We start from the raw sequence: 13,791 nt of genomic DNA on the forward strand, positions 1-13,791 counted from the left end.
TTTAACTCATGTGTACTTGTACTGTTATTCTCATAGTGAAGAGCAATATCTCTCCGGGGACGTAGGCAGGTTTTTGTCGAACCTCGTAAATTTCTCGGTGTCTTTATTTCTTGTATTTTATTTTGTTCAACTGAGTGTGATTTGGTGAGGTTGTAATCTGAATCTCGTTTCCGCATTGATAAACGGGCCAAGGCACAACAAAAGGATTATCCTATATTTCCAAAATCTTGAGTTTTTATGAGATTAAGAAACATATTTCATTAAAATGGCAATTGTGGGATCATGTTTAAATGAAAGTAAATGCTTAAGATTTGCATTTTTTGCAGAAAGCATAGAAAACATGGGAGAAAGAAATAAGAGGCAATCCTTTCTCTAGGATTCACATTTTTCCTTTTTGAAATAAACCCATGGGTTTTGTTTAGACTAGCATTTTCGCATGCGCTGATGCGCATGCATGAGACATTTTTGTTATCAGCAAGCTACGTGTCTCTAAAAATACACTTCTTGAATTATGCACGACTTAAAAAAACATCCTTCTTCATATTGTAGTGCATTTTATGTTTGCATCTTTTCTAACATTCTTTAATATTGTAATGCTATTCTTTAACTACAAGGCTTCACATTTTATAGTCACAGTCAAACTAATAGCTAGTTGATGTTCAAGACAAAAGGTTGAACCAAGAATCGTATATTGATTAAGGTATTTAATTTTCCAATTCCGCAAACATTTTTGCTCTAATTAACGTCTCTGCACACATGAGAGGCATTTTTTTCATCACGTGTGTCGTGTTTGACTTACATCCTTTTACCTTATTTTCTACACTTGTATTTGTCCTCTAAACTATTACTACACATCCTAACTGTACCTTTTGCTCTAACAGTATAACGTTGGTTTTGGCTCTTTTTTTCTTATCAAATACTCAGACTTTAGCATAAGTAGTTTAAGACTACTGTATAATACAACTAATCTTATATGTGATTAATTGGTAATAAAAGCGAAACTGCAACACGTTGTTTGATTTCGTGGGACTGTAGAACGTAAACTGCAATGTAGTGTCTGACATGGGCTTGAATCTAAACAGGACAAACTGATATCTCTTTCGTTTCTCATCCCAAACCCTTGAAATCTTGAGGATGATGATGATGATGATGATGATCTTGAGGATGATAACTAGTAATGAGATTTAATCTTTCGTATATTGTTGAAAGAAGTCATCAGTGGTCAAGGTACAAGTTGCATCTGCAACTTCATCTACTCACATGTGAGTTGCAACCACCACTGTGCATCCTTGTGTCATTTGGTGAACGAGATAAAGGTGTATCTGCACCTCCATCCCTCCCATACTGTGTTGCAGCTGCTCCATGCTTCTTTCTACATAGTTTTGGTATTCAAGATTTACCTAGAAACTTGTATCTAGTTTAGTTGGTTGATAAGTCCATATTATACCATATATTTTACCCTAATCTTAGTATTAATTTATTGGTTATTTTGGTAGAATTTTGATACTTTGTTATGTATTTTCAATGTAGGACATTCGACTTCATGTGGAGTAAAACGTGATCAAATGAATGAATTTGGGAGTGATTCTAATTGGAGGATGTTCGTGTGCCTTTCAAGATGATTGTGTCAAAATTCCATATTTTTCTACCAAGCCGTTTGACCATGGCAATGAAATAAAGGCCCAGCGCGCAGCTTTCCCAGATTTTGAGGAAGATTCCTTCTAAGGATTTGTAGGGGATGTCTACAGCTTTCAAAAGAGAACTTTTGGGACCAAATTGGAGTTGTTTTGGTCGGTCAAAAGTATGATTTTCTGAGAAGTCCGAATTTTAGTTTAAATAGGAAACCTTTTATTTTCTGTTTTATGATTTTATTATGTTTCCTAGTTTTATTCTAAGACATTTTACTAGGAGGATTTTAATTAGAGTAGTATAAATAAGGCTTGTTAGCCATTAGGGTTTACTACGCAACATCGGGGGAGAACGCACGCATCAATACTTAGCTAGGTTTTGAAGATTCAAGTTTATTTTCACGGTGTTTTCTATCCATGATTTTAATAGTATTTTGTTTTATGGTTGTTTGTAACTAATTTCCGTTTGTTAGGGCGATGCCTTGAGCCTTAGCATGAATATGTAGTTTTTTATTTAATTGCTTATGATATTATGCATGCATACTTTGAATTATTAATCACTGTGCTTTAAACTGTCTCTATATCTTAATGCTTAGCTACCATTAGGATGTTTAGATAAGTAATAGGATGCAATTCGGTCGGAATGCCACCGGGGAATTGAGTATTGCTTCTTGTGATTGATAGTTGTAAGTTTGCCTAGGGCGAATGCCACGTCTTAGAGGTTGCATGGTTTTTCAAAGGGTTTTCACAAGGCGTAATGAGTCATGCATGTTTATATTTGATCTGAATGCCACAGACGGATTGCATGTTTGATATACGTTCTAGCTTGAATGCCACAAGTAGAATATGCATAAGGAAAACCTAACCTTCAAAGTTGCATGTGTAATTCATAAGTAATTGTTAAATCTACATAGGATTGTTAAGGGGACGGCGGAACCCTAGGCTTTTACAATTTAGTTTTCAAAACGTTTTCTTTTGTTTTCTTTACTTTGCTAATTTCTTTAATTGTTTTAATTTAAAATTCGTTTTTAATAATCTAGGTCATAAAATCAACTTTTTCCAATCTTTGTTTTAAATAATTAATTAAGATTTGGTATTTACATAAATTATTCAAACAATCCCTATGGAAAACGACCTTACTTGAGCCGTTTATACTACAACTACATTGTTCTCTTGCAAGTATTTTTAAGTGTTTTTATCCCTACTTTTGCAGGTGGTAAAAATACCTATCAAGAAATTGAAACTTGAATAGTCAAAAGAAATTCTCCAATTTGGTTTGCAGGTGGTTTAACTCGTGGCCCATATTAGTGGCTTGTAGCTATCTTTTGTCTTTAGTTGCTAGTCTTGCTTGGTCTCTCTATATAGAGCCTTCACTTGTAATTGTTACACATGAATGAATATACAAACAACCATTTTGAACTAGAAATCAACATGGTATCAGAGCAGGAACCATAATTGGCTTGCCTCTGATTTATTCTCTACTGTAATTTTTCCTTCGGTTCATCCCACAAAAATGGCAGAAGACAACCCTTTGGTTTTAGAGGTTACGAGTTCCTCTACTTCAACTTCCAGCATCATTCATGGAGAGATCAATTCTAATAAAAGGTTGTGCTCCGTGTTGTTGACTGAATTCAACTATCTACCTTGGTCTCGTGTTCTTGATGTGAAAATTAACTTAACACACAAATTAAACCCTCTTTTGACAATTGTAGTATATGTACAAGTAGGGATCGTTCTAGACCGGGGATTAGGAGGAATTGCTAATTGACTCTAAACTGACTCAAAGACACAAAACAAACTAAAAACGTTTGGAAAGACTCAAAAGATTCAAAACAAGTTCACAAGACTCAAAATAAGCTAAACACACTCAAAATTGCCTAAAAACACAAACTAGGCAGTTTCTAACACTAAACACAATTTTGGACGAAATTAAGGTTTGGGCTTGACTCAAAACACTTAAAAACACAAACAAAACAAGTTTAAAACAATTTAAAACAAGAAAGTAAAGAGGGGGTCTGTTTTGGACGAATTTAAAATAACAAAACATATTGCAACTTGAAAACAGATTAAGAAACGATTTCGGGGAAATTAAATGGATGATGGGCTAGCTAGAGGATCTTTCTCCACACATGACATGTATGCAAACAAATTAATTTCTAGTTACTCCTTTATTGAATTATGAACGATAATGCCCCAAATTAACCGTGACATCACTAGTTAACCCTCAGATTTTCCTTGTATTATTGGATTGGATGCCTCGTTCGACAACCCAAAGCATTCTTCAAAAGTTCCCTACATGACATCATAATAGAGATACAATCAAAGATCATTACGTTCATTGAAAATCATAAGCATTAACAAAGCACTTGCAACTATGACATCATGTCACTCATGCAAGGAATAAACTTAACACGATCGTGACTAGCGACCTTCACTACATATGAATATAAGTTTGTAACGATTATGTGAAACTCCCTTATACTCCAGTGTCAGATTTATGCATGCTAATTAAGTGTCAACCCTTAATTAACAAACACAAATAAGTTATCAATCAAACAGTTAAGCCAATTGCATTCACGATTCAAGAATTCATAACTGGAATTTATCAACTCATATTGCACACATAATCATGGCTTTGAAATCACCCCTAGCTAAGTAGGGATTTAGCCACTCATGTTTACAGCAAAACGAAAGGAAAAGAAATTAAACATTGTAAATATAGAACGAATTCCACCTAGAATGCTCCAACAATCAAGCTCGAACATCCAAGAGTCCTTCCTTCTTTCTTCTTGCTGAGGCACAAAGGTGGATGGAGTGTATAATGGTCCCGGATATGAATCCCTGAAGGATGCGGCTAAGGATGGTATAAATAGGCTAAAACTCGACTTGGGTTCAGAAAAAGGGTTTTAAATACTTAACTAATTTGTCCCACAATTGAATAGGTAAGAAAAAAACAAAAATTAAAGAGGAATAGGTAACAAAGATGCGGCTCAATATAGGAAAGGTATTTAAGGTCAGAAATTAAGAGAGAAAAGGGAAGGAAGGTGCGTTGACTTTTAATTGAAAAGGGAATGTGATTTTGGTTCAGAATTTAGGCAGGGAGAGGATCCCTTGTGCGACAAGAAAAGGAAAAAAACCTAGGGTGGTGCGGCTTGGACTTTAGGGCAAGTTTAGGACTTCCAAAACATGTAATTAAATGTTCTAACATATTTTGGAATCCTTTTGTGGCTGGAACATAGGTGAGGAAGGATTAAGAAACTTCCAAGCCAAGAATAGAAACTTTCAACTTTAGAAACTTTGGCTTCCAATTCTGAACTCTTTGTTCTTCATTTTCATTTTTTCATTTCATTATTCATTCCTAGCCTCCTTTGATCTTCAATTTCGTCCATCTCCCTTGCTCTATTCATAAGCTATCCATTCCATGCTCAAAATTGCTCCAAAAAGCTCCAAAATGCACTCCTTTGCCTCTTTAACCTTTTGGACCTATAAACACACAAAAATGGCTTAAAATACTAAAATAACTAAGAAATAACAACCCAAATGCATAAGAACAAGCTAACTAAGTCACATAAATATGCTTCTATCAAATTCTCCCACACTTAGCTTTTGCTAGTCCTCAAGCAAAACAAAACAAAATAATCAAAACAAAACCTAAACCTTCCAACATTTGCCTTAGGGATTTCCAATGAAACATGACATGCCAAAGATCACTACTCACATAGATTTAAGCAATCCTTACCCTCAAGCATACTTAATCATAGTCACCATTCATTAGCTCACATTTAATCGATTAAAACAACATTTTGAATGTAGTAACATGCCTTAGAGAATTCCCTCAATTCCTTACTAGATATGCACTCAATTTTCACTCAGATTTTCTGACTACACACCCTACACTAGATACGTGTGAGAAGATAGTAAACATGAAAACTTGTACTCACATATGTTATAACAAAGAAAGCACTTCTCTGGAATTATTAATGCATGTATATATATGATCTCATAAACGGAATGCCACTACTTAGAAGCGAGAACCAGGGATTCCATATGCTCATACCAATTCCAAACTCCACATATTGAAACACACAACACTCAAGATGGAAGTCAAGGGTTGAAATGTGGCTAAGGTATTGGCTAACAAAGAAAGGTAAGGTAAACAAACGTTCTTAGAGCAATGGTGAGCAAAGTAATGATTTTGACACTTAGAATTTACTTTTGAATGCAAAAATCCACTTTAAACACAAAGGGAAGATTCATGCAATACTTAGGGTCAAATTCAAACTTTTGGACCCTTTCTTCAACAACTAACACTTTAGAGCTCTTTTTCACATATTTTTCAACTCTTCTTTATTCTTTTCACAACTGTTTTTTTTTTTCTTTCTATTTTCCATGAATTTTTCATTTCTTTTTTTTTATTGCCGTGCCCTATGGCACACAAAATACACAATTTGAAACCTTTTCCCCCACACTTGTTTATGCAATAATGTCACTCAAAAGGAATTCCTTCTAAGTCATGCTCAACTATACTTCAAGAACAAGGGTATGGAAAGTATTATTCTAGGCTAGGTAGGGATAATGCGGTTAACAAAGAAAATAGGCTAAACAAGGCTCAACGGGGTTTAAACCTACAAAACAAATGACAAAAGTGGGTTCGGCTATTTGGCTTTGGTTTAACTAAACAACTTCATCTTGAATATGTGTTATGCAACTCAATGTCATGCTTTGAATGGAACGGGCATGAGTTCTAGTATTTGGATCTATAATGATGAAATGCATTCTAAGTAGCAACCAAGCAAAGAATAATGAGATCATGCAACGACTTAGAAAACAAGAATGCACAAATTAATAACTCTCAAAATAACGTTTAGGCTCAAGTCTCTCAGGGATGTAGCGTTTTTTTGAGTTTCTTCCTTCAAGCATGTTACAAAAACTAATTTTATCCTTTGTGATTACATGTGAATTTGTAAACTATAACTACAACCAAGCATAAACCAAAGAGCATATCAAACTTCCATCCATGCTTGTAACTTTCTTTAATAGTCATGCACTTAAAAACCAAATCCTCATCATTGGGTTGGAAGGTATCCTAAGACACAAACACACAAAAACGACTCTTTTTGATATTTTTCAAAACATTTTTCGATTTTTTCTTGCTTTTTTTGTTATATGACATAAAAACACTTCAAAACATACTAAAAACACTTAAAAACAGTGAGAATCAGCATTATAAGTGATAGGTGATAAAAACTCACGAAAATCATTCTAAAACAGCTTGCTTACCCCCCCCCCCCCACACTTAAATCAAACATTGTCCTCAATGTTTCACACATAAACTCACATAAAAACAAAGAAACAAACAACGAATAACCACACTAAATAGGGCAGAATAGAAACAACAAAGTGAAAGGTTTAGGAATGCAAATCTGGAGGTGGAGTGATTCCTAGGTCTTCCTTTGTTGAATACATGGGTTGCCTCCCAAGAAGCGCTTGCTTTAACGTCTTGCGGCCGGCCGAAAAATTCCATTCACTCCCCATTGGAGCCCACGACCTTAAGAGGGATCTCCTTCACAACCTGCCCTACTGCACTCTTATAGTATGGCTTCAATCGATGCCCGTTTACCTTGAATTCTTGTCCATTCCTTAAGCTTTGGACTTGAACTGCACTATATGGGAAAACATTAGTAACAACAAAAGGTCCAATCCACTTAGAACGTAACTTACCAGGGAATAAACGTAAACGGGAGTTGAAAAGCAACAATTTCTGCCCAATTGAGAATGTTTTGCCCCGAATCATCTTGTCATGAAACGCCTTCATTTTCTCCTTATAAATTTGGGCATTCTCATATGCTTCGTTCCTTATCTCCTCAAGTTCATTCAATTGAAGCTTTCTATGCATTCCAGTAGCATCTAAGTTGAATGTTTTCACAGCCCAATGCGCCTTGTGCTTTAGTTCCACAGGTAGGTGACACGGCTTGCCATAGATTAGCTGAAATGGAGACATCCCTAGGGGTGTTTTGTAGGCAGTGCGATATGCCCATAGTGCATTGTCTAAACGCAATCTCCAATCCTTCTGGGTTGGCCCAACAGTCTTCTCCAAGATTTGCTTGATTTCTCCATTCGAAACTTTGGCTTGGCCACTTGTTTGAGGGTGGTAAGGTGTCAAAACCTTATGCTTGACATTGTACCTCTTAAACAGCGCCTCAATGATCCGATTGCAAAATGTGAGCCTCCATCACTTATGAACACCAGCGGCATCCCAAATCTAGAGAAAATGTTAGTTTTAATGAAATTTGAAACCACTCTAGAATCATTAGTACGGGTAGCCTTTGCTTCTACCCATTTGGAAACATAATCAACCGCAAGCAAAAAATAAGTAAAACCATACGAAGAAGGAAAGGGACCCATGAAATCATACCCCAAACATAAAAAATTTTGACATTGAAGATAGGGGTTTGCGGCATTTGGTCATTAGCACCTATGGTACCTGTTCTTTGGCATCGATCACAAGTAATGCAAAACGTTCTAGCATCTTTAAATAATGTAGGCCAATAAAAACCACATTCTAACACCTTGAGGGCCTGTTCTTTGGGTGCCAAAATGACCCCCACATGCATAAGAGTGACAAAAGGCTAGAATTAAATTAAACTCAGAATTGTGCACACATCGTCGAACAATCTGATTTGGGGAATATTTCCACAAATATGGATCATCCCACACATAAAATCGTGCATCTTTTCTGAGTTTATCACGTTTGTATTTATCTAGAGTGCTAGGAACTTGTTTTGTGACCAAATAATTTACCAAATCAGCATACCAAGGCTCACTTACCTCTAGGGACAACAATTGCTCATCAGGGAATGTTCCTAGAACGGGTAAGGAGTCCTCAATGTGCATAAAACAGCTGAGGTGGTCAGCCACCACGTTTTCACTCCCCTTCTTGTCTCTAATTTCAATGTCGAACTCTTGAAGTAGGAGCATCCAACGAATCAGCCGTGGTTTGGCCTCATTTTTGGTGAGAAGATACCTTAAAGCTGCATGGTCAGAATATACAATCACTTTAGTACCAAGTAGATATGAACGAAATTTATCTAAAGCAAAGACAACGGCAAGAAGTTCTTTCTCAGTGGTAGAATAATTCAATTGAGCAACGTTTAGGGTCCAGGAGGCGTAATAGATGACATGGGGCTGTTTGTTCCTCCTTTGGCCTAAAAGAGCACCAATTGCGTAATCAGATGCATCACACATTAGCTTAAATGAAAGGCTCTAATCTGGTGGCATGATGATGGGGGCCGAACTCAACATGTCCTTGAGGGTTTTGAAAGCTGTCTCACACTCCTCGTTGAACTCGAAGGCTACTTCCTTTTGGAGTAAATAGCAAAAGCGTTGGGAGATTTTGGAGAAGTCCTTGATAAAACGCCTATAGAACCTTGCATGGCTAAGAAAAGAACGAACCTCTCTAACCAAAGTAGGAGAGGGTAAGTGACGTACAAGGTCTATTTTTGATTTATCTGCTTCAATTCCTTTTTTCTGAAACGATATGGCCTAAAACTATACCTTGTTTAACCATAAAATGACATTTTTCCCAATTCAAAACAAGGTTAGTTTCAACACATCGTTTCAAGATCAAGGTCAGATTATCCAAACAATTATCAAAAGAATCCCCAAACACACTGAAATCATCCATAAATACCTTAATAATTTTCTCAACAAAATCGGAGAATATACTAACCATACACCTTTGGAAAGTGGCAGGTGCGTTGCATAAGTCGAATGGCATGCGACAATAAGCAAAAGTTCCAAAGGGACATGTGAATGTGGTCTTCTCTTGGTCATCCAGGGCTATCACAATTTGATTATATCCAGAATATCCATCAAGAAAATAATAAAAAACATGACTGGCTAACCTTTCAAGCATTTGATCAATAAAGGGTAGCGGGAAGTGATATTTTCTTGTTGTAGCGTTGAGCTTCTGATAGTCAATGCACACTCTCCATCTGGTTTGTATTCGGGTAAGCACATGCTCATTCTTTTCGTTTTTTACCACAGTGACTCCGGACTTCTCAGGAACAACTTGGATCGGAAAGACCCAACGGTTATCAGAAATTGGGTAAATCACTCCACAATCTAGTAGCTTGATGATTTCCTTCTTCACAACGTCCAACATAGGTGGATTGAGTCACTGATGTGCTTCTCTAGATGGTTTGGCTCCTTCTTCCAAGAGTATTTGATGCATGCAAGTGGTAGGGCTAATTCCCTTTATATCGGCCAATGTCCACCCGATGACAGTTTTGTATTCACGAAGCACCCTCACCAACTTGTCCTCCTCTTGTGTCGTGAGTGAAGAAGAGATGATGACATGTAACGTCTCTTGTTCTCCCAAAAACACATATTTCAAATGGCTAGGCAATGGTTTAAGCTCTAGGGAAGGTGGTTGGATTACAGAAGGAAGCAACTTGTTAGTCGAAACGGGAATTGAAATTAGGTTAGGAGACTTACCAATATGCTCTGGAATTGACTCTAGGGTAGCAACCATCTCCACCAATTCTTCTTGAATAAGCATGGCAAGGTGTTCCTTGTTGTTGTCGTGGGCTTGCCTAAGTGCTAACCCTTCGTTTTTGAGTCCAATGCCTTATGTGATGGTCTTTTCAAGTGCATCCTCACCCAAATCATCAAGGAATTCTTGCACCAAAGAGTCAATTACATCAATAGAGAAACAAGAGTGATCATCATCAGGATATCTCATAGAATCATAAATATTGAAATCAATAACTTCCACATCAAATTCCATCGTCAAAGTGCCTTTGAACACATCTATCTTTGTGCGAGATGTCTTCATGAATGGCCTACCAAGGATAATCGGCAAAGATGTGGAATGGGCCAAATCTTCCATGTCAAAAATGTAAAAATCAGCCAGGAAGATTAATTTGTTCACCTGCACTAAAACATCCTCCAATACTCCTTTCGGATAAGCGTTAGAACGATCAGCCAATTGTATGATCACACCATCATTTTTCAATTCACCCAAGTTCATAGATGCATAAATAGAATAAGGCATGACATTTATAGATGCACCTAAGTCAAGCATTGCATGTTCAAACCGATTAGTGCCAATTACACAAGGAATCGTAAAACTATCGGGGTCTTTGCATTTAGTGGGCAGTTTACGTTGCAATACGGCTGAAACATGTTCACTTACCTTAACCACCTCTTTGTTCGACATTCTTCTCTTGGTTGTACATAGCTCCTTAAGAAATTTGGCATATTTTGGGACTTGTTTAATTGCCTCAAGGAGTGGAATGCTTACTTGCACTTTCCGAAATGTTTCAAGAATGTCCTTCTCATTCTCATCCTTCTTCGATTGTGTAAACCTACGAGGAAAGGGTGCATTGGGTGGAATGAGTTAGAAGTAATGGAATTTGAACCCAACTTACCTTTGGTGGCCGAATTAGGATATGTAGGTGGCTACAGCAAGGATTTCTCAATCCTTGCCGTGGGCATGCCTTGTTCCTCCTCCTCAAATTGCATCTTTTCGTCTTCCATTTGATTGGATTTGGATGGGTTGAGGTCAGATCCAACTTCTTTTCCACTTCGCAAGGTGATGGCTTTGGCATATTCGAAGCCTCCCTTTGGATTCACATTCATCGAGCTAGGTAACTTACCTTGTTCTCTACTAAATTGCCCCATGAATTCAGCCATTTGTCCCACTTATCTCTTCAATTCAGTTACCTCTCGAGCTTGATTTTGAACTTCTTTGGCATAATTGTGCATGTCTTTGGCTTGATTTTCCTGACCCTGCGGCAATGAAGTTAGTAATTGAATAACTTGTGCATTATCAACGGATGAACCTGAGCTATTTTGGGCAGATTGTGGTTGGGATTGTTGATAGGGCCGTGGAAATCCAGGGGGGTTTTTCCGAAATCCCTCTTATTATGAAGATTGTTGGGCTCTCTCCACTTCACAGTAGGGTGATCTCTCCATCCGGGGTTGTATGTGTTCGAGTATGGATCATATTTGGTTTGGTTTTGGCCTTGGAATCCAATAGCATTGGTAGATTCCCATCCTCTATTTTCGATCAACTGAGGGCACTTTTTGGATAGATGCCCTTGGATGAAGCACAAGGTGCAAACCTGATTTTCTTGTGCTTTTGACCCAATTACAACCTGAGACACAAGAGAGGTAAGATTAGCCAATTGTGATTGAATATACGAAATTGTACTTATCTCATTCACACTTTGATGCCGTGGGCCGTCTCTTTGTCCAACACCCTCATATTGTTGTGCATTATAAGTTCGGTTTGCAATTAGAGTCTTGGTAGCCACCGGAGTCATGTCAACTAACGCACCACCTGCCGAGGCATCTAGCATTTAGCGTTCAATGGGGAGGAGTCCTTCGTAGAAGTATTGAATGAGCAGCTCCTCTTTCATTTGGTGCTGTGGACATGAAGCTACAAGAGTTTTAAAACGTTCATAATAAGTTGGAAACAATTCACCTTGATATTGTTGGATGCCACTAATCTGTCTCCTCAAAAGAATGACTCTTAAGGTTGGAAAGAAATTTTCTAGGAACGCTCGTTTCATGTTTTCCCAAGATGTAACCGTCCTAGGTGCTAGTTCATATAACCAATCTTTAGCTTTGTCCATTAGAGAGAATGAAAAAGCCTTCATCTTTAGAATGCTGCCATCGACATTCACCGGGGTCATGCTCGAACATACTACTTCAAACTCATTCAAGTGCTTGTTGGGATTCTCCATGGACAGTCCATGGTACTTCGGAATGTGATGTAACAAGCTTGACTTTAATTCGAACTCTTTTGTCTTCCCTTGGGCTGCCGTGGGGTATTGGATGCATAAAGGCATTGCATTGTCCACACCCGAAGCAAAAAGCTCTTTGATGGTTCGATTATCGCTGCCATGTTTTGCACTTCCTCAAAAACCCTTGCCGTGGCCTCCTTTTGCTCATCTACTTCTTCTTCTTCAAGCATGGGGTCAGGGCTAGGTGGATTGGATTCTTGCTGATTTCTCTTCCTTCTCAAAGTCCTCTCAAAATCGTTGTCAAAGTCTAAGATATGTTCACGAACTAGTTGAGAACTCCGAGACATAAACTAGTACCTAAAAACGAGAAAACAAAACAAGGTTAGAAACTAGAAACAAAAACACACGAAAATAAACAAAAAGAAATAACAAGGGATTAGCAAAGTTGCTAATCCCTGGCAACGGCGCCAAAATTTGATGCGAAAATTAACTTAACACACAAATTAAACCCTCTTTTGACAATTGTAGTATATGTATAAGTAGGGATCATTCTAGACTGGGGATTAGAAGGGATTGCTAATCAACTCTAAACTGACTTAATGACACAAAAACAAACTAAAAATGTTTGGAAAGACTCAAAAGATTCAAAACAAGTTCACAAGACTCAAAATAAGCTAAAAACACTCAAAACTGCAAACTAGGCAGTTTCTAACACTGAACACAATTTTGGACGAAATTAAGGTTTGGGCTTGACTCAAAACACAAACAAAGCAAGTTTAAAACAATTTTAAACAAGAAAGTAAAGAGGGGGTTTGTTTTGGACAAATTTAAAATAACAAAATATATTGTAACTTGAAAACACGTTAAGAAACGATTTCGGGGAAATTAAATGGATGATGGGCTAGCTAGGGGCTCTTTCTCCACACATGACATGTTTACAAACAAATTAATTTCCAGTTACTCCTTTATTGAATTATGAACGAAAATGCCCCAAATTAACCGTGACATCACTAGTTAACCCTCAAATTTTCCTTGTATTATTGGATTGGATGACATCATTCGACAACCCAAAGCATTCTTCAAAAGTTCCCTACATGACATCATAATAAAGATACAATCAAAGATCATTACGTTCAATGAAAATCATAAGCATTGACAAAGCACTTGCAATTATGACATCATGTCACTCATGCTAGGAATTAAACATAACACGATCGTGACCAGTGACCTTCACTACATATGAATATAAGTTTGTAACGATTATGTGAAAGTCCCTTATACTCTAGCGTCAGATTTATGTGTGCTAATTAAGTGTCAACCCTCAATTAACAAACACAAATAAGTTATCAATCAAACAGTTAAGACAATTGCATTCACGATTCAAGAATTCATAACTGGAATTTATCAACTCA

General features: G+C 37.2%; 2 protein-coding genes across 2 annotated transcripts; both read right to left on the minus strand.

The window, feature by feature from the left end:
- Nucleotides 1–7,152: 7,152 nt before the first annotated feature.
- Nucleotides 7,153–8,873, minus strand: LOC139187882 (uncharacterized). The gene is made up of 2 exons (XM_070804495.1): nt 8,457–8,873; nt 7,153–7,827 (listed from the first exon to the last, which is right to left on the minus strand). Exons 1-2 carry the CDS (start codon nt 8,871–8,873, stop codon nt 7,153–7,155), a joined length of 1,092 nt encoding a protein of 363 aa, XP_070660596.1.
- A 1,384-nt stretch (nt 8,874–10,257) lies between these two features.
- LOC139187883 (uncharacterized) lies at nt 10,258–11,992 on the minus strand. Its single transcript, XM_070804496.1, has 4 exons — nt 11,474–11,992; nt 11,355–11,420; nt 11,095–11,252; nt 10,258–10,996 (listed from the first exon to the last, which is right to left on the minus strand). Exons 1-4 carry the CDS (start codon nt 11,990–11,992, stop codon nt 10,258–10,260), a joined length of 1,482 nt encoding a protein of 493 aa, XP_070660597.1.
- Between the last annotated feature and the right edge of the window lie 1,799 nt (nt 11,993–13,791).

This window comes from Malus domestica, chromosome 09, assembly GCF_042453785.1.
Source record: "Malus domestica chromosome 09, GDT2T_hap1".
In the NCBI taxonomy this organism is placed as follows: Eukaryota; Viridiplantae; Streptophyta; class Magnoliopsida; order Rosales; family Rosaceae; genus Malus; species Malus domestica.